The sequence below is a fragment of the Wyeomyia smithii genome, chromosome 1, assembly GCF_029784165.1.
Source record: "Wyeomyia smithii strain HCP4-BCI-WySm-NY-G18 chromosome 1, ASM2978416v1, whole genome shotgun sequence".
Classification (NCBI taxonomy): Eukaryota; Metazoa; Arthropoda; class Insecta; order Diptera; family Culicidae; genus Wyeomyia; species Wyeomyia smithii.
Genome location: NC_073694.1, coordinates 195,232,333 through 195,256,126, shown reverse-complemented (window position 1 = coordinate 195,256,126; position 23,794 = coordinate 195,232,333). Strand labels below are relative to the sequence as shown.

At 39.5% G+C, this 23,794-nt stretch overlaps 1 protein-coding gene across 3 annotated transcripts in view; it reads right to left on the bottom strand.

Moving 5' to 3' along the window:
* Positions 1-23,794, bottom strand: part of LOC129717947 (sodium-coupled monocarboxylate transporter 1) — a 69,201-nt gene that overhangs the window by 4,225 nt on the left and 41,182 nt on the right. Inside the window, exon 1 of one of the 3 annotated variants that reach the window (XM_055668248.1) lies at positions 8,886-9,392. The exons of the other annotated variants lie outside the window; for them this stretch is intronic. Within the exon in view, the coding sequence (XP_055524223.1) occupies positions 8,886-8,897 (12 nt within the window). The 5' untranslated portion in view covers positions 8,898-9,392. Of the gene's footprint in view, positions 1-8,885; positions 9,393-23,794 lie in introns of those variants that run through there. 3 annotated transcript variants of the gene reach the window in all.

Sequence of the window (23,794 nt, the reverse complement as noted above, 5' to 3'; positions counted from 1 at the left end):
TTCGCCACAGAAGGCAGAATCACGAAAGGCAGAAGCACGAAAGGCAGAATCATGAAAGGCAGAACTCTATGACCGTACACGAAAGGCAGAATATTTCAAAAGGCAGAATTTCGAAGGGCACGAAAGGCAGAATCACTGGTAGCAGAACCTGACTTACGATAGCCAAGTGCGAATCCTGGTCACGGTACCAAAGCTGTTACTCTACATTTATTATTTGATGACCAGTTTTATGGGAGGTGCAAATCAAGCCTAATTATTAGATCCGAAACGCGCAAACTGGTTTGACTCAGGTCTTTAAGACTCTCACGGCATCGCGGAGAGTTATTTTTTGATGTTAGGTATAACTTACACTAGTCTCAACGGCTTGTTGGTTATAATTAACATAAAACAATTCATGCGGCGAAGACGCATAATCGAGGACAAGGAACTGAGGCGGCACAAAGCCGCCGTGGTTCCCGCGGTCCGAGCCTGCCGCCGACCCGCCGTCGTAAGCGGCGGCCTCTTGCATACAAACAACTGATCTACTGGTTTTCTAGGATTATTCAAACAAGTTTTCTTTCCCTTAGTTAAGTCCGAACGAGCGGTAGCGAGTAAGGACAGCATACACTTGGACAATAGAGTCGGCCAAAGGCCGCGAGTGTGTGTTGTTAAAAAGAAAATAGACCATTTTTTGATGCTGCCATTCGTGCTCTTTGAGATTCTGCCATTCGTTATTCTGCTTTATGAAATATTCTGCCTTTCGTAATTCTGCTTTTCGTGATTCTGCCTTTCGTGATTCTGCCTTTTGATTTTCTGCCTTTCGTAGGAGACCCTCTGCCACAGCTCGTTTCTTTTCACTGAGTCGTATGCCGCCCTGAAGTCCACAAACAGATGGTGTGTCGGTAAGTTGTACTCCCGAAACTTATCGAGGATCTGTCGCAGGGTGAAGATTTGATCCGTCGTGGAACGCCCCTGTCGAAAACCAGCCTGGTATTCGCCAACAAAGGCTTCCGTTAACGGTCTCAATCTGAAGAACAGGATACGGAAGAGCACTTTATATGCGGAGGCAATTGGCATTCATCGCTGAAGTTGGGCGTGACTTCAAGGACCCTCACTGTATGAAAGCACTGTATTGTTCGCTAGTGCGCCCGTTATTTGAAAACGTTAGTGTGGTCTGAGCTCCGCACCAGCTTTCATGGAACCTGCGCCTTGGGCGTGTACAAAGACGATTCATGGCGTGATCCTACTAACCTACCACCCTATCCGAACCGTTGTCGCCTACTTGGACTTGACACTCTAGAACGCCACCGTAAGTTACAGCAGGCTGTATTAATCGTCAAGATTTTGAAGGCTAAACTGGATTCCCCGAAGCTGATGTCCATGATGAATTTTCGTGCATCTCAACGAATGCTGAGGCCCTCTTCTATGCTTGTAAACCAATACCATCGTACAAACTTTGGTTATTATGAATCTGCTGCGTTTAGTGTAAGAACTTTCACCAGTGTAGAGTGTAAAGTGTAGTTTATTTGAGTATGGTGAGCCTAGTCATATTTTTAAACATAGGATAATTAATTGTAGAAACTTTTAATGACTCTTTTAACATTCATTAAGACTTCACGTCAGATGATTTAAATAAATAAATAACCTGACAACAAGTGAGTGCTGTCAGAGAAACAGATATTGAACAAGTTGATATATTTATGTTTATATTTCACCTTCCAGTATTTCGTTTCAGTGCACATGAGGTTATAATATATTATAATTACACCGTTCTCAACATGCACTGCCATCACTAAGGATCAATTGGAGAAACTCTACGATAGTTGTTTGCATCGAAGCATCAAGATCGTCATCGGGGACATGAGCGCTCAGATTGAAAGGGAAAAAATGTACAAACTAGCGATCGGCCCGCCAAGCCTGCGCACCGAGACAAACGACAACGGCAAGTGATTTTGTAGAGCGATCAAAGTGATTTTGTAGAGTGATTATGATAATATTTCATTCTATGCAGGTTTCGTCTGCTAGTTTTTGCTTTTTTTTGTGTTCATGGTGTGTACAAAAAATGATGCTTTTTTAACATTTTTGGCATTAACTCGATTTGTGTGGAAGCTATCTATTTTGTGTCTTCTACAAAGTTGTGTGTTTTAATGATATACAAATATATGTAGAACCATATAACCTTCTAAATGTTACAGTTTTTTGTATATTCGAAAAAAACTAATTTTAAAGACTAGTCTAACAAGAAATGTTATATATCCAAAACAAAAAGAGTTAGAAGAAAAGTATCTTCGACAAAGTTTTTGTAAGAACTTCATCTATAACTTCGCTGAAGACACCATTTCTCTGAAGTGTAAGACTAAAAAGTTAGATTTTGCAGCGCCACTAGCGGTTGAGTTTCGAACTAAAACTTTTTGTCAAGATTTGAGCCTTTTTATATACTAAATATCTTTGGAAGATAGTATGTCAATAAAACCATTATTTGGAGAGCAAATAAATTAAGTTCACATTTTCGAGCTCTCGCACCACTGTGGATCGGGAAGCTGAAGAACAACAAATCCGCCGGCAAAGCCGTACTGTCGAACGAGCTCTTTAAGCATGATAGAGAGGCGCTGGTTACGGCACTGCACTGGGTCATTTTCAGGATTTGAGACAAGGAGAAGCTGTCAGACGAGTGGATGGATGAAATCGTCTGCCTCATTTACGAAAAGGGCGACACATTGGAGTGCCGCAACTACCGCGGCATCTAGCTCCTACCAAATACTCTCGCGGATCCTGTTCCGCCGTCTATCACCTTTGATCACGAGGATCGTAGGTCAACATCTTTATAGGGGCCGGACGAACCAGATCACACAGCACATCTTCTTTGACTTCACGGCAGCGTATAATACAGTCGACTGAGAACAGCTATGGCGAATCACGCACAACAATTAATTCCCGGATAAACAGACGCGATTGATCATGGTGCAAGTGCTGTGCTACATGCGTGTTTTGGGGATATTCTCGAGTCCCGCGCAGAGGTTTAGGATAAAGTAATGGGCTTTCCTGTTTGCTGTTCAACATCGTCCTTCAGGGGCACGATTTTCACAAGGTCAGTTCAGCTTCTGGGCTTTGCGGATGACCTTGACATCATAACACGTAACTTTGCGACGGTGTAAGTGAACCTAGGTACACCGACTGAAACCGAAGCCGGACGAATTGGACAGCGGATTAATACGGAATATAATAGCAGCCTCTCGACTCAAGTCTCTGTAAACGGCGATGAGCTTGATGTTCGTCGACAATAACACCAAAGAGATCCAGGGACGCATCCAGGCTGGAAATCGTGCCTACTTTTCACTTCAGAACACACTTTGATCTATTAGAATGCAACGACGCACGAAGTTGACGCTGTACAAAACCCCGTTAAGACCGGTAATCGAGGCAACAACGCTTCTCGCGGAGGACTTGAAAGCCCTTGGAGTATTCGAACGAAAGAAACTGTGGGCTATCTACAGGTGGAGTACAGATGGACGACAGAGAATGACGAAGGTGTATGGACCATGAGCAGTATGTGCTGCTTGGATGAACCCAATTGCACACCTGGCGAAAGTCAATAGGCTGCGATGGGCCGATAACGTCGTGAGGATGCGGGATGACTAGCTTATGAAATCGTTACTCTTTAGTAACTCTACCGGCACCAGAAATAGGGACTCGTAGCGTGCACGATCGCTCGACCAGATAGAAAGAGACATGCGGGTGATGAGACGCCTAGGAAACTAGCGAAACACAACCCAGAACCGGAAAACATGGCAACAACTCCTTTATGCAGCACGATCCACCACGGCTCTCGTCTTAATGGTGAGTATGTACGAAATGATTTGAATAATCTTAGGATTAAATCTCAGAATTGAACTGAAGGAAATTTGCGATTCTACATTCTAATATTGTATTATTTTGAAAACTTTCAGTTAGGTGTTTCTTTGTCAAACCAAACAACAATTTTCTTCGTTATAAAAACTGCTGAGAGCTACGGGCCATTATTTTTTTTATAAGGAAAAAGGTGTTGTGTGTTCTTCCACACAAAATCTTCCACAACTCTTCAACATAAATAAAACGTATTGCAATTGCTGAAATCTGTAGCGAATATTTTTGATTTCGATAAAACTTAGGGTTTGACATCGACTATTTCAACTGTCTACAGGGTGCGCCATAAAATTTGCAACAAGAAACAGAGGGCCGGTAATTACATTTTTGGCAGAAAAGAGAAAGGTGAGACGGGCGAAGGATCGTTCTTCCAATTGAATCAGCATCTCCTAATGTTCGTGCGAACACTTGGTCGTTTTGTGGGTTGTGGGCTTGCTTGACTGTGAAAAGTTTCTCGTCGATGAAGAGCGTCGTCAGGTGTTCGCGACGAATGGTTTGGGCAAGAAGATTTTTGAATCGCACGAGCCTTTTTGTTGTTTATGTGTGCGAAAGAGCCTGTTTTTTCTATGGTTTGTATGGAAACACTTGTTATTGTTTTTGATTGTTTTTACTCAATAAAGTATTTTTGTTTCAAAAGTTTCCTCCTGCTTCCCAAAAACAGCTGTTTCTTGTTGCTGTAATTATGGCGCACCCTGTAGGGTAATTCATTACAATTTTTCCGACATGATATAATGAAATAAAATTTTATAATAACTTGCATTGCATTTTTTTGTCTAATTGCTATGAAAAATAAGGTAGAGACTGATAAGGGATTTCCTAGGCAATCGAGTATCAAAATATGTAATCGCATAGGTACCAGTCTCATAGTCTCACAGAACAATCGAATTTTTTTCAAGTATTTTGAATATGGGCACAAATTTATGTGCAAAGATAGCTTCTATGATAGAGTGGAAGGAGAAAAGCGTCTACCCATTACCAAAAACATCAAATCAAGAAGGCTGGCATCTCTGGATCGATCTCATCTATTGAAGGTGGAAGTTGGCTATGAAAGTGCTGGTAATTACATCGCTGCGAAGACAGAGTATGCGTTTGTGGTGGTCCAAGCTGTGCGTTCGGTTGGCATTCACATCGCCAGCATGCGTCAGTTCCACTTTTACTCAAAAGACTGCGCTGGCAAAACTGTCGCTCAATCTCAGGCAGAGTTCCCAGTCTTCTTGATATGACGTTTCTGCCATTACCTACCTCGACTTTGAAGTCGTCGATGAAAAAGCAAAATATGGGTAATGTCTTGGATATGATGCATAGGGTAAGTTCTTTCCTTAGGGAGCATACTGAGGGGTTGGCTTGGAATCGGCGTGGCATTTTTTGAAAGGCCATTTTTTACAGAAAACCACCAAAAATACAAATAAATACATTAAAACATAACATAAAGCTTAGCAGCAAGAGCTGTTGAAATTTTTTATCTGTGGCATTCAGCAATCTTCTGAAAGCTCTTCCTGCATATAAATCACTTGTATTATCAACGCAAGCCTTTTAATAGTGAAAATTACAAGATACTTGTTTGTTTTCAAGGATGGTAAGTGCAGTGATTTTTTTGGCGAACTCTTGAATATTTTTTGTGTTTCCTATAGAAAACAACAAATTCTGCAAAGCAGAAGACAATTATATAGAGCATAGTCAATATCGTATGAAATGCTGTCACAAATGTATGAGTGATGGTAGGGGGGGGGGGGAGGTGTCATCTAATGCTACGTTTTCACAGGGGGGTTATGATTTCGTGAATAAATGCTACGAGAGACGAGCACCCCCCCTTCTTCCTCTAACATCATGACTCGTATGTTTTTCAGGTTGGTAAAATGTTATTGGGAGAGGGAAGTTTCCAATTTCAGTTGACAAAGCCAACTTGCGCTTCTGGAAGGAGCCACTAGAAAAAGTTGCAGTTCCAGTAGGCACTAAAAATAATTTTTGTTTAGAATTGCTTCGAAATTAAATTTCTTTAAAATAAATTTGTTTATTAGTGATGATTCTCTTACAACAAGTAGCGTAAAAAACAACACCAAATATTTGATTATAAATTGAAAAAAAAGGCCATACTCAAGAAAAACATTTGGTAGGACTGATACGCGATTATTTTTAAGATGGAATAATGACCTAACATTTTTTTCTGACTTTTTGGAATGAAAACTTTTTTTTTTTGGTATACAACTATTGAAAAAAAAATCATGTTCTGGTCGTTAGGCATATTCGCCCAAAAGCAAAACCACTGACGCAGCCAGTCACCATCTATTGGGAAATTTTCGAACCATTCGTTCTGTCTGCCAACCGTAGCAACAACTTGCCAGACAGACCATCGCCGCTGTACGTACACAAAGCCGGCTATGATTCACTCGCCGTCGTTGCTGCACTGCTGCCTACAATGTCTCTCTGGAAGCGACGGCATCGGCGAAGTTCATTCGCTTGCGCGTGCGAACAAACTTCACGGCCGTAGTGCGCGGACAGGTTAAAGGGCTATTCCCACTGCTTCCGTTCAGGGACCGGGCCGGGACCGGGCTCGTCCGGGACTTTTCATGCATTCACACTGCGCCGTGCTTGAACCGTGCCCGCGCTGCGCTCTGGCTGAGAAATGTTGATGTGTGTATGTGAAAGAACGTCTTTCTCTTTTTTTCATACCGCAGCTCACTCCGCGCGAAATATGTCACTACAACATGCACGCATCCACCCGAGTGCCTCCCGTGCACTCTCCGGCCAACACAAAGTATCGTCGGCAACGATAGTTTTTCTCTCGCACTGCGGCAGCACCACAGCAACTCAACGCTGCCCCGGTCTGGGCACGGTGCGTCGGTGTGAATGAGTTCATAAGAACGCATGCAATCAATCTCAAACGAGCCCGGACGACACGCGGAACAGCCACGGCCCGGTCCCGGCCCGGTCCCGGAACGGAAGCAGTGGGAATAGCCCTTAAGCCAAACTGGTTCGCCCGAGCTCGTTTCGTCAACTGGCGGCGGCGCTATTAATACAATACCGTTCGGCTGGTTGGGGTGTAGCCCGCAGCCGTGACACTCCACCCGAACGAACAGCTGTTTCCGACCGGCAATCAGCAGCGTTTAAGTGTGCAATCAGCGCAGCACTCAAAATACGTTTTTGATTGATAGCTTGGCAAATCGTTCTGTGTGACAGACGGCGGCGGATTGTGCAGTTTTATTAGCAACACTGGATGGCACTTTGTACTCTACCTCGGTATCTTTTTCGGGAGATCGCGATTAATTAGGAAGATTAGAGGGAGGACATTCCGATCAAGTGATGCATGAAATGTTCTATTATCTTTTTCGTGACAACTGAATTTATGTAATTAAACTAATTCATCAACTCAGTTATTGTTCTTCTTAAAAAAAAAAAATAGTAGGAGGGTGGTATCCAAGACACGACCGCATAGTTGACGTAGGACTACAATAGTTTTATATTTTCTTTTGAGGCTCTGTTTGATTTGAGCTCGTTTGACTTCTGGCACGGTTCGATTTTGGCACACATGTGCCAAAACCGAGCGATTATGTTTAATCACATTTCTTAGTTTTCTTGATTATTTAAATCAATTTAAGCTTAACATCCTTAAAAAGAGGGGTGTTATGCTTTTTTCTGTAGCCGAAGCGGATGACCGGAATCGGTAAAACGGTTCCTAGGATATGACCGGAACATGTGCCGGTTATATTATGATCATGATATAAGCAGTACTAATTAATTTAATTTAAATTAATTAAATTAGATTAAACAATATTTATTTGTCTTGTGAACGATGGCTCATTATCCGTTCACCAAGCGGCAGAGACGTCACATAAAAAAAATTTCCTGCAGTTACAAGTTCGTGGAAAAAATAATAATGAAAAATTACAGTTTTAAACAAAAATGTATATTCACAGAAAATTAAAAAAGGGCATGAGTAATACAGAGTGTAGAGTTCAAAAATAAACAACGCATTTTATCTGTACAATGAACCTAATTTATATACCCTGCTATCGGCCTCTACCAACACGTACAGAATTTTGTTGTTCCCGGAGGCGGAATGTATTTTGTGGCATCCGAATAATCATATTGAATTCTGATATTTGCTACACTACGAAACAAGAAGAAGAAGAAGAAGAAGACAATTCAAACGGCAATTCGATTGTGTTCCAGATCACAAAACGATACCTACGCGTTAACCCAACACGCCCCACTGTGCGTCGACAGCGGCAATGTAGTCTTCACTTGGCTTGGCTGCACACAAATGAATATCGAGTTCTACTGCACTGATAGACGACGAATGACCAGCGCTCTATTCATACATTGCTCGGTGCAGTACTATTGCCTGTGCCAGCATGTTTTCCTTCAAGACATCAGTTTTAGTAACATTCTAACAGCAGAACGTAAAACTGTTTGATAGTGGAGGTGGTTACGAACTTTCCGAAAAAGCTTCACTTTCAAGACATCAAAATAGTCTAGGCTCATGGAAGCGAACATTAGTTGACCTATTGGGACGGGGAGATTCTGTCGATTTTTTTTGGCAGTGCTATACAGGATATCACAGAAGGCAGTTGGTGTCTACTCATGAAGTCTGTGCCAGGAGTGCTCGCATGTGATTGGTACATTGTTCGTGAAAACTCGACCTTGAAACTTTTATGAAATATTCACTGTTTAACAATGAAATGATAATGATAACTGAAGAATCATAAAATTGTTCATCATTTTATCAATCCAACGACATATCGATTATTGTAATCCATCATGTGGTTACATCAGTATTACAGTTTGAAATCTTTCATTCCAACGTTACACCTTGGTTTTAGTTTCCGCAGAATGTATCTCGATATAGTGCGGTTAGACGTAGTCCTACGTCAAAACAATTCAATCAGAAAATACTGTACTAATTGTACCCTGCATCAGAAGTGGACACCAAAACTTAAACATGATCACATTTGTGCGCTGCCTATGACAGTAGCTTTTCCATTTTTCCAAAGTGTATTACTTACAAAATAATTCATCACCAGTCTCCTTTAAGCCTCCTCTAATCACTGGCCGTTTTCAGCACAAATTGATTAGTGACACGCAAGAAAATACTAAGCCACCACTCGCTGACGCGTGCACGAGTTCCAAACCGGACAAATCTTCTCCACACTGCAATGTGCAGTATGTTGACGGAACTGTAAACAACTTTGCCCCACACGACGACGACGACGACTTGTCTTAGCCGGAGGTGAGAAAAATTACGTTCAATTGTCTCTAATTGTTCTGCTGCTATTTTTCTAAATAATGACGCTGCCGTTACTTATTTCAACATCAAGCGAATTTTTATTTGATCACAGTTTCTTCGAAGTAAAAAGCTTAAACTTATGTCGCAAAATTAGGCATTAACTTCCACACCACTCTGCAAGAAGTTGAAACTGATCGTCGATGCAATTTGTTTCCTGAAGCACTGAGCCACCCTTTGTGGGGAAAGGATTGAGTTTTCCCGTACCACCGTTGTCACCGGTGACGATGTTGACCGTACACTTCGGAAAATGCACGTGATTCTTGTTATTTTTATACTCGTCATACGGAAAACGAAGGGTTGCAAATTAATGGCACCAGCGTCAGCCAGAGGCACGATTGCAGCAGTATCGCATCAGCCCGTAGCCAGCCGGGGAATCATCCGAACAATGCTATCGACTGTCACTGTGACATATCGTGAGCCATTTGTTTCTATCTGCAGACAGCGGAAACAAAAACGCTACAAATGTGCGACGAGCCAATTTCACTGGCGGTTAGCAGGGAATTACCACCTGGGAGGAGAGATTCTACCCGGACCTACGATATACCAGACGTTATGGCTTAATGAAACCGGTGAATAGCTCTGTACAGGTTTATTACAGGTGGGAGGAGCTGCAACGGTAAGCAGACACTCATACAAAATAAACTAATATAGAATTTTTGCACGTTAACTACCATGCTAGGTGGATAAGCTGTAGTTTGGTAGTTGTTAATCAGCGGATTTTGGAAAATTAATTCAGTTATTTCGTAGGTACTGTGTTTGGTACCAGTAAGAGATCATTTCACTTTTGTATTTCACAGCAAACGTAAGTGGCGTCTCAAAATCTAAATATTCATTCTTGAACTTTAGAGAAATAGTATCGTCAGCAAAGTTGTAAATAATAGCGTCACAAAAAACTCAATTTAATAACAACCCTATATAAACTCAACGTTTAGCAGCTTTTAAAGTTAACCAAATTAGAAACCAATAATTTGGTTTATCATTCAAATAGTTTTTTAGACAATAAATATTTTCACTACTGGTCACGGTGATAAGGAAAGCCAACTTTCAAATTTACTATTAGTCGAAAACCAGTTGCACCGCTCTCAAGTACATTTGCATCTGAATGTCAGGGTTTGCAGTACGCGCAGCGTTAGTCAAACAAACCGAATGGAAGAACTGCTAAAAGGTTTATAATGGTTTATCATGATGCCGCACGCTGCTGCTCTAGAAGCCATCCGTCGGTTTGTTCTACTAGTTAGCGTCGGTTCGCTAATTGAAGTTTCATTATTGGCACGTCTTACCTTCCTGCAGGCACTGTCACACAAGTCGGGTGTGAATGAAAACCGTTTCTGGTGCGCGCGTATGCCTACTACGGATTGTTTTGTTTTTCCAATTTTCGGACGAATCTGACGCGTGAATGTTGGTCACGTTTTGGTACGCAGCTCTGACACTCGGACGCTAATGGGTGAAAGTGGTGGAATTTGTCAGAAGCAAACTCAAGTGGCTCCGCGTTGGCCGTCAAAATCAGTGGCACACTTATTTTTAATTGTTACGTCATCCATGGGAATTTTTAAGAGAAGACGATGGTTTGGTTTTACCGCATTGTAGCGATAAGAATCTCTTGACCGTTCGTCCTTAGCGCAAACTGCGGCAGATGTCAGCGGCATGATCCCGTAATCACTGTGGACGATCGGACCAGATTAAGAAGTTATATCACTGCACCAGCGGTGAGATCAAGAACGACGGTGATTAACCGATTGTTGTGCATTCGCAGAATGACTGTTTGTTTCCCGAAAGCTTAGTTTTAGCGACTTTCGCTTCGTGGGAAAATGATGCGACCGATGCTTTACTGCTGGTAGATACCAGAGAGAAGAGTGGCCACAGTTGCACTTACAGCGTCACTATCGTTCAAAGTAAAGTTACGTAGATTTATTGTTCTACGCATTTTTGTGCCATATTACTTAATTCACTAACTAAACTTGAAATCTGAATGAAATATTCGGATTTGGAATTTTCCGACTCATACCTCAAAAAAGAAGGATGGTTATCGTTTTCATGGCTGTTGTCAGGTCCCCTTGTTTGCTTCAAATTAAAAAAGTCTCCAATCGTTTTCTTCGGAGATACTGGACAAATAAACGTTCTATTTAACAAGTTTGCACGCGTATCTACCACTGGTTCAAACAGTTGAATAAACATATCATTCATCGTAATGAAAGTGTACTTTGCTACTATTGTAAACAGAATACTACAGTCGTCCAGATTGACGTTAAAATATTGGCAATACACGTGCGGTGGCGAAAGCGTGCCATTGATTCCGTGTATGACAGCACGAAAACAGTGACCGTAGTTCTAAGTCAGCTTCAGACCAAGAGAATGTCACGATTTTCAGAATGAGTCTACTGAGAAACTGTACTGATACTTATCGTAACATTCCTTTCCGTTCTCTACGCATCGCTACACTGTAAACCGAACTACGTCAACACGTATAAACTGCTCGAGTGGACCCGGCAGCAATTATCTGAATTTGTTTTTCCAAACGGTTGTGCAACTGCCCCCCGTGTCAATGGTTGGTTAGTGTCGATCGAAGGTAACAAAAAGTTTTCCTGTTGCACAATTCCGGTTTGCTTACTGTGGTGTGTGATAGAGATCATCTATAGTTTATAATTGGTGTCCGGACGTGTTCTGGGCAGGGTTGCCAAGGTTAGTAGTCGAGTTTATTTTCAGACTGGATTGTTGAAATCGTACAAATGGCGTTACTGGTTCTAAACGTCAGGTAGAGTGAATTAGCAGCAACAAGTCGATTAGCAGCCGTGTGTGCTGAGCCGTTATGACACTTTTTGTCGATTAAATTTGTTAGTACGTAAAAACCACGGGTATAATCAGTTATAAAGCGTGAGTGTACATCTAATTAGGCGGCTAACTTCAATGATTTAAGAATGTGTCGTACATCGTACATTAACAGTATGTTGTTCATATGAAATATCACTTTAAATGTATTCGAGTTGGGTATTTGTTCATATTTTCGAACTAAATCAGTTTATTATTCCATGAAATAGGGTCTTCTCAGTCTACTATAGGTTTCTTTTGAAGCAGGAACCTTAAAACAGACTTCGAAGCTCTGAACTTTGCGGAACACTAGTATCTATCAAAAAACAAGGGATGTGTGCAAAGACACGACCGCAAGGTTCTCAAAGAACTACTTAACCAATTTTAATAGTTTGATTGCAAGTTACAATGCTAGCGCTAAATTAAAAGAGGAAAATCAACACTTGAACTTGTTGTAATAACAAATATAACTCTTGCTTAATGATTCATAGTTCTAATGAGCACTTATATTATCAGAATCCGTACAGTATCATCAAAATCCGTACACTTTCATTGTTTTTCTTCAGTTTTATTCCTTTTATGGAAACCCATATGATAGTTACATATACATGCTTGCTCGACTGACGCCTTTCTGGTTAAGAGAACTATGTGCCAGTAGGCCATGAAATAAAAATATTAAAAATGGAAAATCAATCGTGTCTCGGTTCCAGTTGTCATTTCGTCGCGTCGTTAGAGAATTTGCTGAGGAAACGGTCTTCAGATAGCAACGTTCTTAAGTGGAATATAAGTATTTTACTCGGTGAACCTTTTGTAATCGATTGAAAAGGTAAGTCTATAACATTTTTCAGCTGTATATTGTCTGTTAAATCATATTTATTTATCAAAAACATCAAAAACCGTACGGCTTTTGAACCTGGTCAATCGCTTGAATCGAAATCCGTAAAGCATGTGTATCATGCATAGGTATAGTTATTATTGAACGTTCTCTCATGTTTTCAGCTTATTATGGAAGAAAACAAAGATAAATAGGTACTCGACTAGTTTTCTATTTTGAATAAGACATACATAAATGAATCCTTCAGGGCGACAGAAGCTTAAGACATTTAAATTTTTTGATTTTCATTTTGTAAACCCCCGTTCACTTGCATTAAGTAGAAACCTGATAGATAATCTAATATAAATTTTTGAAAACCTCATATTCACTTTCTAACTTGTGCGGTTACAATTTCAGCATCGAATTGAAAATTTCCCTGATTTTGCGTTCCGCTGCAAGAGCGTGTATATCAGGGTGTCCCAAAAAAATCGATGTTGAAAAAGTCAAGGTGCTCAGCCTTAAATTGAAAGATAATGTCATTCATAACATTTTTGTAGAACATTTCGACTTTCTAAAAAATTGTTTTCAGGTTGCCCAAACGTGATTTATGAAAAAATGACTTTTTTAAGCTACAAGCCCACTATTTGCACTTTTTTCAATTCTGTCCGATTCCTACATTTTTTCGTACATTTTTTTTGTTGGGTTATTTTTGAATGTTTTGCCTGGTTTGGTTCAGCATTGTATTCAGTTTTTTGACTCCCAGAGCCTATTAAACATCACAAAAAAAATAACTTTTCTAATAATTTTTAGATAAAACCCTTCAAAACACAAATGAAACAAATTTTTGAGCAAGAACTGAAATTTTCATTGCAAAGCGGGATTTACCACGAAAATATACATGAAAAAAGATACTTGATATCTTATCGGGGAGCTGAGATATTGGCTTTTTTCTATGTGATGGAAAACTATGCATTTTAACAAATATGTTAAATAACTGTTTTATTTTGGGAGAAAAAAAAATAACAATGTTCAGGAAACAAATGCATTTTTGGATGGCTGATAACTTAGTAGAAGGTTTCAAAATTTGGAAAAATCTGCGAAAAAAGTTAGAACGAAAATTGTGATTATTGGTACCTTCTAATAAAAAACTCAATGTTGCTCGTAATATGTAAGAGATAGAAACATGATGTATTCGGTAAAGTTTCTTGTTTTAAGATAACCTGAAACTTTGTCGAAGACACCTTGCGTCTATTAATTAAAAAGTACATATTTTATCTCACATATATGTGGATTAATCACCTTTCATTCTACATTAAAAGATGCATTTTTGAATATCCTGAAACTTCTCCGAACATACCTCATGACTATAATCAACATTTGAATCACTATTTAGAAAATTATACGCACAAACGGCAAAATAAAACACTGTGTAATGGAGATATTGAGCTTCAGTGGCATTTTTGGGAAAATGCATAGTTTTCCATCACATGTAAAAACGCCGATATCTCAGCCCCCCGATAAGATATCAAGGATCTTTTTCCATGTAAATTTCCGTCTTGAATTCCGCTTTGCATTAAAAATTTCAGTTTTTGATCAAAAAAAAATTTCATACGTGTTTTGAAAATTATAAAGAAAATTCACTATTTTGTGAGTCAAATAATTGAATGCGATGCTGAACCAAACCATGCAAAATATTTAAAAACAACCCCACAAAAATAAAAAAATATATGGAAAAATTTAGGAATTGAACAGATTTAAAAAATTGAGTCCAAAACAGTGGTTTTGAAGCTTGAAAAAGTCATTTTTTCATAAATCACGTTTGGGCAACCTGAAAACGACCTTTTAGAAAGTCGAAATGTTCTACAAAAATGCTATAAATAACATTATCTTTCAATTTAGGGCTGAGCACCCTAACTTTTTCAACATCGATTTTTTTGGGACAGCCTAATATATATGTAAAAATAACTGTGCAACATGAATATCGTTCATGTAAATTAGTTTTAATTCGTTTGTTTTGTTTTTCGTTTGCGAACGATATTGTCGCGTTAGTTAGGTTTAATAATTTTTTGTCATGTTTAACAATATCGCACGCTTAGCCTTGGGGCTTATAGCGGTCTCGATCAACTAGAGATTAGTTGAGAGAATTCGTTATCGATATTGTTTTTGGCACATTTTGTATGTGTAGGATAAGTACAACGATATACCGTGCCCCAGTGCTGAGTCGAGAAAATTTCCAGCTCGAAAAGATCCTCGACTCGATCGGGAATCGAACCCGATATCACAACCGTGTGAGAGAGCTAGCCGACCGACATCGCTAACCACAGAGCCACGGGGACCACGTTGTCATGTTTATGATTTGTTATTTTGTTATTTGTTATTTTGTTATTGTTTTAATTGCTTTAGTCCAACGAAGGTTGTGCAGCTGGCACGCGTCAAGTGCTACAAGTTTTGGTGTTTGCTCGCCGGCTAGAGAGAGAGCAAAGAAACCCTTTGCCAATCCGGCTACCCCCGGCTAAGTGCCAAGAACAGAGAAGACACCATTCCGCCGAAGACCATCGTTGCAGCTGCTGGTGGATGCTGCTAGCTGCCAGAGCAGTTTGTAAGAAGCACCGGCCGTCTCCATACGGAATTTATCACCAAAATAGGAGCCACCACCAAAGAAGGAGCAATAAACTGATAAGTTTTTTGTTTATTTTCCTTTTTTAGCGATCTAGCAGAAAGCTGAAAATTCATGTTTGTCCCAAGCATCATCCGTTGGTTCTCTATGTAATTACAGCTGATCTGGCAATAACGGAATAGCAACCGCGGACAGTCAATCATGCTCATGCTCATGCACTAGCAGAAAGCTGAAAATTCAATTGAGGTACATTACCGCCCTGTAAGGGTTTCGCCGCCCAATTTTAAGTGTGTACAGGGTAACTCCCTGTTGCGACTTTAGTAATTCATTCTACGTCAATAAACCATTAGCTTTGGCAGTCATGTTCAACAAATGGCGCGTCATAGCTAATAGTCAAGAGAAATTTTATGTTTTTATTTCAATTTGTTTTATTCACTCTAGAAATACTTTCTTTCGAATATTTAAAGTTGATTTAAAAACTAAATGATGTTCATTTGTTTATTTATTCATTTCTTTAACGAAGATTTAACCATATATTGGTCATTCGTCAAAATGATGTTCATTTTTGTACTTCTATATCTGTACGGATTTCGATTCAGACAAAAATGTGCGTACTTCGGTTCAAAACATGTTCTATTTAAACATGATTTTTGAAGTTTCACCTTTTTGATTGAGAATAGAGATGAAACATAAGTAGACCTATAAGCAAGCTTCTGGAAAAGACTGCTATCATAGACAGCAAGTTTTCAACTGATTCGGCTGTCATTGCATTGCACAGCTCCCCCTTAATTTTTTTTGCATTTGGGCGGATAAATTTTTCTATTGGCTGCTGCAAGAACGAAGAAATCAGTTGAAAATTGACTGAATACAAATATGTACTTCTTCACCGGTGTGAGCGCTGAATTTAGTAATGTTCTGCACCACGCTTCTCTCTTCTGCTTTGTGCGGTGTTTCTGCTGCTCGCAAACAAAATTAACTCACTTACTAACTCACTGCTTACACCACAACTGAGCGAAACAAGAGTGGTGAATCATACAACAGAGACAACTTGAGTTTGAGTTTTCAAAGCAAACGTAATCTACTTTCCATAGAGATGTCAGAATTTTCTGGCTATAGTGCTCTTTCAACACCTTTACCAGATCATCATAGGTCTTATCCCCAACCTTAGCAGGTGCGACTAGTGACTTTAGTTTTTTTGTAGCAATCATTTCCTATCATTGATAGAGGAGCTGGCAACACGACTAACCGATAATACGTGCCCCGAAAGCAATTCGTTAAAGTTATTGATTTGTAAGTGAAATGAGGGGCCAAACATGCTAAAAAGTGTACAGTTGTGATCTGTGATGCTTTGTTTAAGTGAGAAAAGTGGAGGTTTTGTGAAAAACACAGTGTTCTATGCGTGGAAGTTATAATTTATCCACGAAATCAAATAAAAAATTGTTAGGCCAGTTAGGTTGCGTGAGTGTGAGTGCCTACTTCGTGCGTCGCGCTAACAAGCGGTTCATTATTAACGTGCGATAATGGAGTGCATATGGTGGTGTGAACGAAGAGAACGGCACTTCCTGGAGAGCGGAGAGAATAGCGTTGCGCTGTGCTAGTCGGCGTTTGTTTCGCTGGCATAGGCATAACCAAACTAAAACAGATGAGTATATGTTTTTTGTATCAAACATTTCATGAATGTAAGGCTATGTGTGTAGTGGTTTTTAGCGGGCTTTGGACTTTGGCAGAAGCGTGAATGTGTGATCTGTTGGGTGCACGAGGTGTGGTAGCTTTTCGGCTGCGAGTAGGGTTTTTTTTTTGTTTGCGCGATGAGTCTTGAAATGTTTTACTTTATTCTCCCACAAGTAAAAGGTAGGTTAACTTATCAACGGGCTCGATACGACATACACGATTCGCTTTTGGAATTTTATTTTTTTTTTCCTAATTGGGCCGCGTTCGAATATGGTTTACATCATGTGATGATCCACCGGATACCACGTAGTTGCCAGTTTGAGGAACGACGTAGCGTGCCGTTTTGATTGTGGCCGTTATGAATGTTTAACTGTTACAGTTTCGATTGTCCAAATAGAAAACAGAGTGCAATTAAGATGTTTTTCTGGAGACTTTTTTCGTGTGGTTTTGTGTAATAGTGTTGTTTATTAGAAATTATGGTAGAATAGATTAATTAAGTTGTATTTACTGATGTGTCGTGTACCATGAATTTTTAAACGCACTGACTCTCGCATGACAGGTAATAGAAAATTCAATGGAGTCGAGTTTGACTTTCGAGGATTATTTAGTCAGCCTGAAATAATCATGATTGGTTTCGTCCTGTCAATAATTTCAAGACTTTTGATTAGTATGTACATCTACACCTGATGTTTGCACTTAATGTTTTAGATGCACCAAGCTTTGCCATTTTTCTATCTTTCCAACAGTATCACACCCATTATAAGGTAATGGGTAGCTCAACTTAGTAATGAGCCAATATGACGCATAGTATACTTTGAATCCGTCATCTACCACGGTTTTGCACGGTCAGGCTTCAAGTAGGGTTTTATTAGCAAACATGTTCTCACCTCGAGAGCAATGGTGTGGTTTATGGAAGCTGGGAGTATGGTGCAGTGATAATACATGAAATCTTATGCTGCACTTTTCCGATTTTTCTAGCTTTTGGGCTGTATATGTTTTGTATACAATGTTCCAAACATGACTAGGTCGGCATTTTGTTAACAAACTTAAGACCATGTATTGGTCAATATGGAAATTTGCATTTTTAAATTATTAAGGCTTTGCATGCATGAAACTTTGCCATTTTTTTTTTTATTTAATAGGCAACATTCGCATCGACAACTAAGATAGAATCGGCGTGAAAAGTCGTGTCCCCGAGTTTCTGCGTCGGTAGGAGGGAATAGAGCGGTCGTGCATAGTGCTTCGATGTAAACTGCGTTTCCGGCTCGGGAGCATTTTACTTATATGAACGTTTTTAGAATATAGTGATTTCGAGGGCTATACCCAGATACTTGTTCATGTCTCACTGTGACTGTTTAACCGAAGATTTCGTCCGGTCGATAAATATCGCGATTAACGAAAACACAATGTATACCCTCTAAAGAATCGCGTCGGCCGACGTGCAGTCGTTTCTTCGGAAGTACTCGGGATTGATAAATAGCTGATGGCTACGAGTAGCAAAGGCTACATCGCGGACCGTTTGGCAAGAAATATACTAAAAAAAAAAATATTACAGCTGATCTGGCAATAACGGAGTAGCAACCGCGGGCGGTCAATCATGCTCATGCTCATGCTCATGCTCAAAGCAAACGTAATCTACTTTCCATAGAGATGTCAAATGAAACTTTCAAAATGGATTAAGCAAAAAAATTGTCCAATTTTAAATGTTAATGCTGATTGTTCGCTTAATGCTTACTTTTCCAAGCACGATCGACGGAATTATAGACCTAGTAAATCGAAAAGGTGTTATTTTGCCTTTCTAAGAGCCTGATTCAGCCCAAACTAGTCATATTATTTCTCGACAGCGACTACGACAGTCGTTACTTAGCATCAGCAGTGGCAGCGGATAGCAGAGGAGTGGCAGCTGGAATCAGAAGCGATAGTGGCAAGGCCAGCTGTCTTTGTGTGGAAGCGGGCAGCATCAGTTGTAGATACATCAGCCGGCACTTTCTCCAATGGTAAGTTACCTCATTCATTTGCTCTTTTCCTATACGCTAGTGGTTCTCTGAGGAAAAACGACAAGCCCGCTCTCAGGTTCGGATTTTTTCCTCAAATCAGTTGTCATGAATGAAAACTGTCTGCGATCAGTGTTGACATCACGCTCTCGTCACAATAAAATATAAAAATAGTTAGAAATAAAGGTAACAAACATTTTTTTTTATCATCAGAGCCCCAACTCAGAAAATAATGAAATATGTAAAGATGCGAAAAATAGTAAATATGAGCTGTTACAGAATACAAAATGCTGCAGGCTGAAAACAAAGTTCATTTTTTGATCAAGGAGATTTTTTCTTTCCTGTTTACCCTGCATTAAACATGTATGTCTAGAGTGTCGTCACAACGGAAAATATGAAACGATTTCCGCCGTTTAATTGTTAACACTGAGGGGATGCAAGTCCGCTTTGATAAGCGAGTGGTCGTGGGTTCGAGTCTTAGTAGAATCAGGCCATTTGGTTGTCAAAAGACTTTAACATGGGTTCATTCTCAGGCTCTCTACTACATACCCTTCCTTCAAGCTGAATTCTATAGTACCTTTGCTGAATTTCATCCTAACAAAAAGTCCCTCTTATAATAAAACTGTTCTGAGTAACGTATAATATCTCTTCAGGGAACGACTGGAGGAACGAGGTTTCGATACGACTCCTTCCTCTTGACAAAAATATAAGTCCTACTTATAATAAACCTGACCAGAGGTGAAGCATTGAGTGCCTCTTCAGGGAATTGTGATTGTGACGCGGTGTTGGTAGGCGGAACGAGGTTCGATCTCTTGACAAAATAAGTCCTTCTTATAATAAAACTGATTTCAGAAATATTTACCCTCTACAGGGAATTGTAATTGGCGATATTGGCACGAGGAACGAGGTTTCGATAAGACTCTTTCCTCTTAATATAATAAGTCCCTCTTAAAATAAACCTGGCCAGAGAGGAACGTTAGGTGTAGCCTCAGTTCAGACAATTGTAATTTGGCAATATTGGTAGGATAGAAAGGGGCTCGGTATAGTAGAGCAGTAAGCTTGAAATGAAAGGGTAAACTCTCACACACAAGCACGGATATGAATTAAAAAAAGCGTATCATTCACTTCAATAGTGATACTGCCAATAATATGAAGTGCGGAGTACAGAAAACACCTGGGCAATATCACAATAGATCAAAATGTCTCTGGTCGCAGTGATGAGTCCACACAGAGAAAAAAAAACAGATTTTCGTGATTCATTGCGTTTACTGGCAAGTATTTTTCCTTCTCATGAGAAAAATTACTTTTTTACTTAAAGAATGTTATATTTTTCGATAAAGTCTCCATCTAGAGTCATCTAAAATTAACTAATGACACACGTTAGTCACCATAATTAAATGAACAAAAAAAAATAGAGTCCTCTAACATTTCGAGACAAGTTTTGTATTGCTGCATGTCAAGTCGTTCAAAAAGTCGTTAGTTTTCTAACTCACCTTTTCATTCGAGTGGAATCGCTTTCCTAAGAGGCAGGATTTTTAACAGGAAAAGAAGGAAATAATCATTCGGAACTGAATCTGACGAAAACTGAGGGTGGGGAACCAGCTCATAATGCAATTTCTTCAAATTATCAGTCATAACCTGAGCCAAATGAGCGGGAGCGTCGTCTTGGTGGGAGAGCACTTTTTCATTTTGCCGTCGTTCCGCCATAATTCTGACTATAATATTGTTTTTGGATTGTCTTTATCATGCTCAAGCTAGTCGACGGATTTTATGCCTTGCGAATCCGAAAAAAATACTGTTGCGAGCGCTTCGGACGACCCTTACCAGGCACTCTACTAACTGGCAATTGGACTCATTCGAAGAAATTGAGCCTATGTTCCGCATGGATGAATCCTATGCTCCACAACACTCATCAATTGCTTGAATTGTTTTTTTTTTCAGATCAGAACGCAATGCCGAGAACAAATTAATGAAGTGTCAGCATTCTAGTATATTTCTGTGTTTTGATTATTATAAAATTTACCATGAATTTCGACAAATAGTAAAATGCCAATAGAATTATTAAACAAAAGTTTCTGTTTCAGTCAAATAAGCTAAAACTACCAAGTTTATGATTCTCGTATAATTTTATAAAAGATCGTTCTGTTCCCAAGAGCTAAAGCGAAATCAGCCTACTCTCTGCCTTCTTCAAGCTATTTCAAAAGTCAATCCAGAGCCGCCTGCTCTCATTCACCGATTGACGCAAGAGTGCCTCAAGGTAGCATCTTGAGCCCACTCCTTTACAACTTCTACACCTTGAACATCCCACCTCTTTCTGGAGGTAGTGTATTATCCAAATTTGCGCAAGAAACTGCGATCATGTACACGGAAAAATATGTGATCAATGCGGCTAAAACCCAGGACGTTTTGTTCCTACCTTGAAGATCGCTCAGACTTGTGTCTGCTGACGGTCGCTCCCTCATTGAGTGGTCTAACGAGGTGGTTTACCTTGGACTCACTCTGGACAATCATTTGATCTTTAGGCTAGCTCACATGGTAGCTAAAACAGTGAACAAATATAATCTTCCCATCTGTACCCTCTTTTTATTTTTTGAAGTAGAATACTTCTCTCAGGAAGTTCGGCTACATAGCGATGTGAAATGAAAATCTAAAACCGAAAAAAGTGAAAAATATGTCCAATTTCAAATGCTAATAAATCGGTTAGTATTCGATGGATTTCCTTCGTTCTTACAGCAATAGATTGGAAAATCTTCTAAGATTCTTCCCAAAAGAAGATAATTGTAATTTTATTATTCACACTATTGTACTATTGAAAATAATCAACCCTTGTCAAAGCGAAAAATTCAACCTCTGATTGGTCGTTATATGATTGCTTCCCAAGCACGGTCGACAGAATCATATACCTTGCAATTTAAAACATGCTATTTGGCCTATATAAGAGCCTGTTTCAGCCGAAGCCGCTCATAATAGTTCTAGACAGCGACAACAGCAGTCGTCCTCCCTTACAGCGTTGCCAGGTATCCAGATTTAGCTGGATTATCCAGATTTTTGAACATGTATCAAGGTAGACAGATTTGATGTCCAATTATCCAGATTTTTCATGAATGATCCAGATTTTATCCAGATTTTATTTTCTCTGTTCCGCAAAAAGGTCATCACTTCAAATTTGGCGCGAAATTTTGCAATTTTGTCACCTCAAATTTTACGTACCCCAAGACTTTTATCCGAAGAATTTACCTTTCACCCCACGAAATGACTTCCAGATTTTTTTTTTGCCTTTTCAAGATTTAAAATAAATGACCTGGCAACGCTGCTCCCTTAGCAGCAGCACTAGCAGTGCAGTGGATATCAGCGATGGTGGAAAGCGGCCACACCTGTGGCGTAGCAATGGAAAGTGCAGCGGATCTCAGCATCGATAGCGGCTGATGCAGTGAGGCACTTTAGTGAAATGCAGTCTCTGTGCGATAGTGGGCAATAGTAAATGCATTCAATGAAAAGTTGACTCATTTTGACAACACGTGAGCCGTATAGTTTTGAGTGTTATATCAGCTTTTCACTGTTATATTATTATTATTATCACAACGAAAACTTTGTTAGCACTGACAGTGATAACGCAAAGATGTAATCGGCATCTTATCCGATACTAAATTGAACAACAAATTGTCCTTTTCAGGAAGAAATGAAAACTTGATTGAAGAGTTAATATTTTCTAATGAGTTAATTCGCATTTTTAAATTTGTAAAAGTTATAAATTTTACTCTATTTCTGTGTCTCAGAATGTACTGAATTATCTTTTCATTCAGTTATGAACACGACAGCCGAAACTTTCATTTTCTGCATAATAATCCATTTTTTGCACAATCAAAATTTTAAAACAAGCCCCAACCATGACAAGCAACTTACTATATTATTGAAAATGGTCAATCCTTGTTGAAGCGCAGAATTCGAATGATCTGATTAGTCAACGTTTATTCACTAGAAAAAATGACTGACACGCAAGCAGCCGGGTTATCTTTCTTGTAAAAGTATTCTACTTCAACCTTGCGGTCGTGGCTTTGCCCACAACCTTCCTGTTTTGGTCTTCGATGGTATCGTATAGACAGTCTTTGATTTGAACTTATTCAAGATTTAAAAGTAGTACTAGTTATATCGAACAGAACCTCCAAACTGTGCCTGAGGAATCGAATGGCTGTCGACAAACAAATCATCTACGCAACGGACGAGCTCGCAAACCTGGATACCTTGGCAGTAAACTTCGAGCAATACTGTTTTAAATATTACGAGAGTTGCGGTCATTTGCGAGTTTTAGAATTAAGGTTGTACATAGTAGGTTAAGTAAGCAGTTTATTTAAAAATAAATCAAAAACGTTAAGTCCAAATTGAGGCTGTGCAAAATTTCGAAATTCCCGAAATTGAACGAAATTTTCGTCGAATTTCATCATAAAATAACTATTATTGCCTTTCTCCTAGAAAGGTATAGCAATCACTTGCAAAACCGAAAGTATAAAAGTGCTCCAAAGAGCCGAATGGCATATATCACTCGACTCAGCTTGACGAGCTGAGAATTTTCTGTATGTGTGTGTGTGTGTATGTGTGTGTGTGTGTGTGTGTGTATGTGTGTGTGTGTATGTGCAGATTTTTATTCTCACTCACTTTTCTCAGAGATGGCTGGACCGATTTTCATGAAATTAATTGCAAATGAAAGGTCTAATTTTCCCATAAGACCC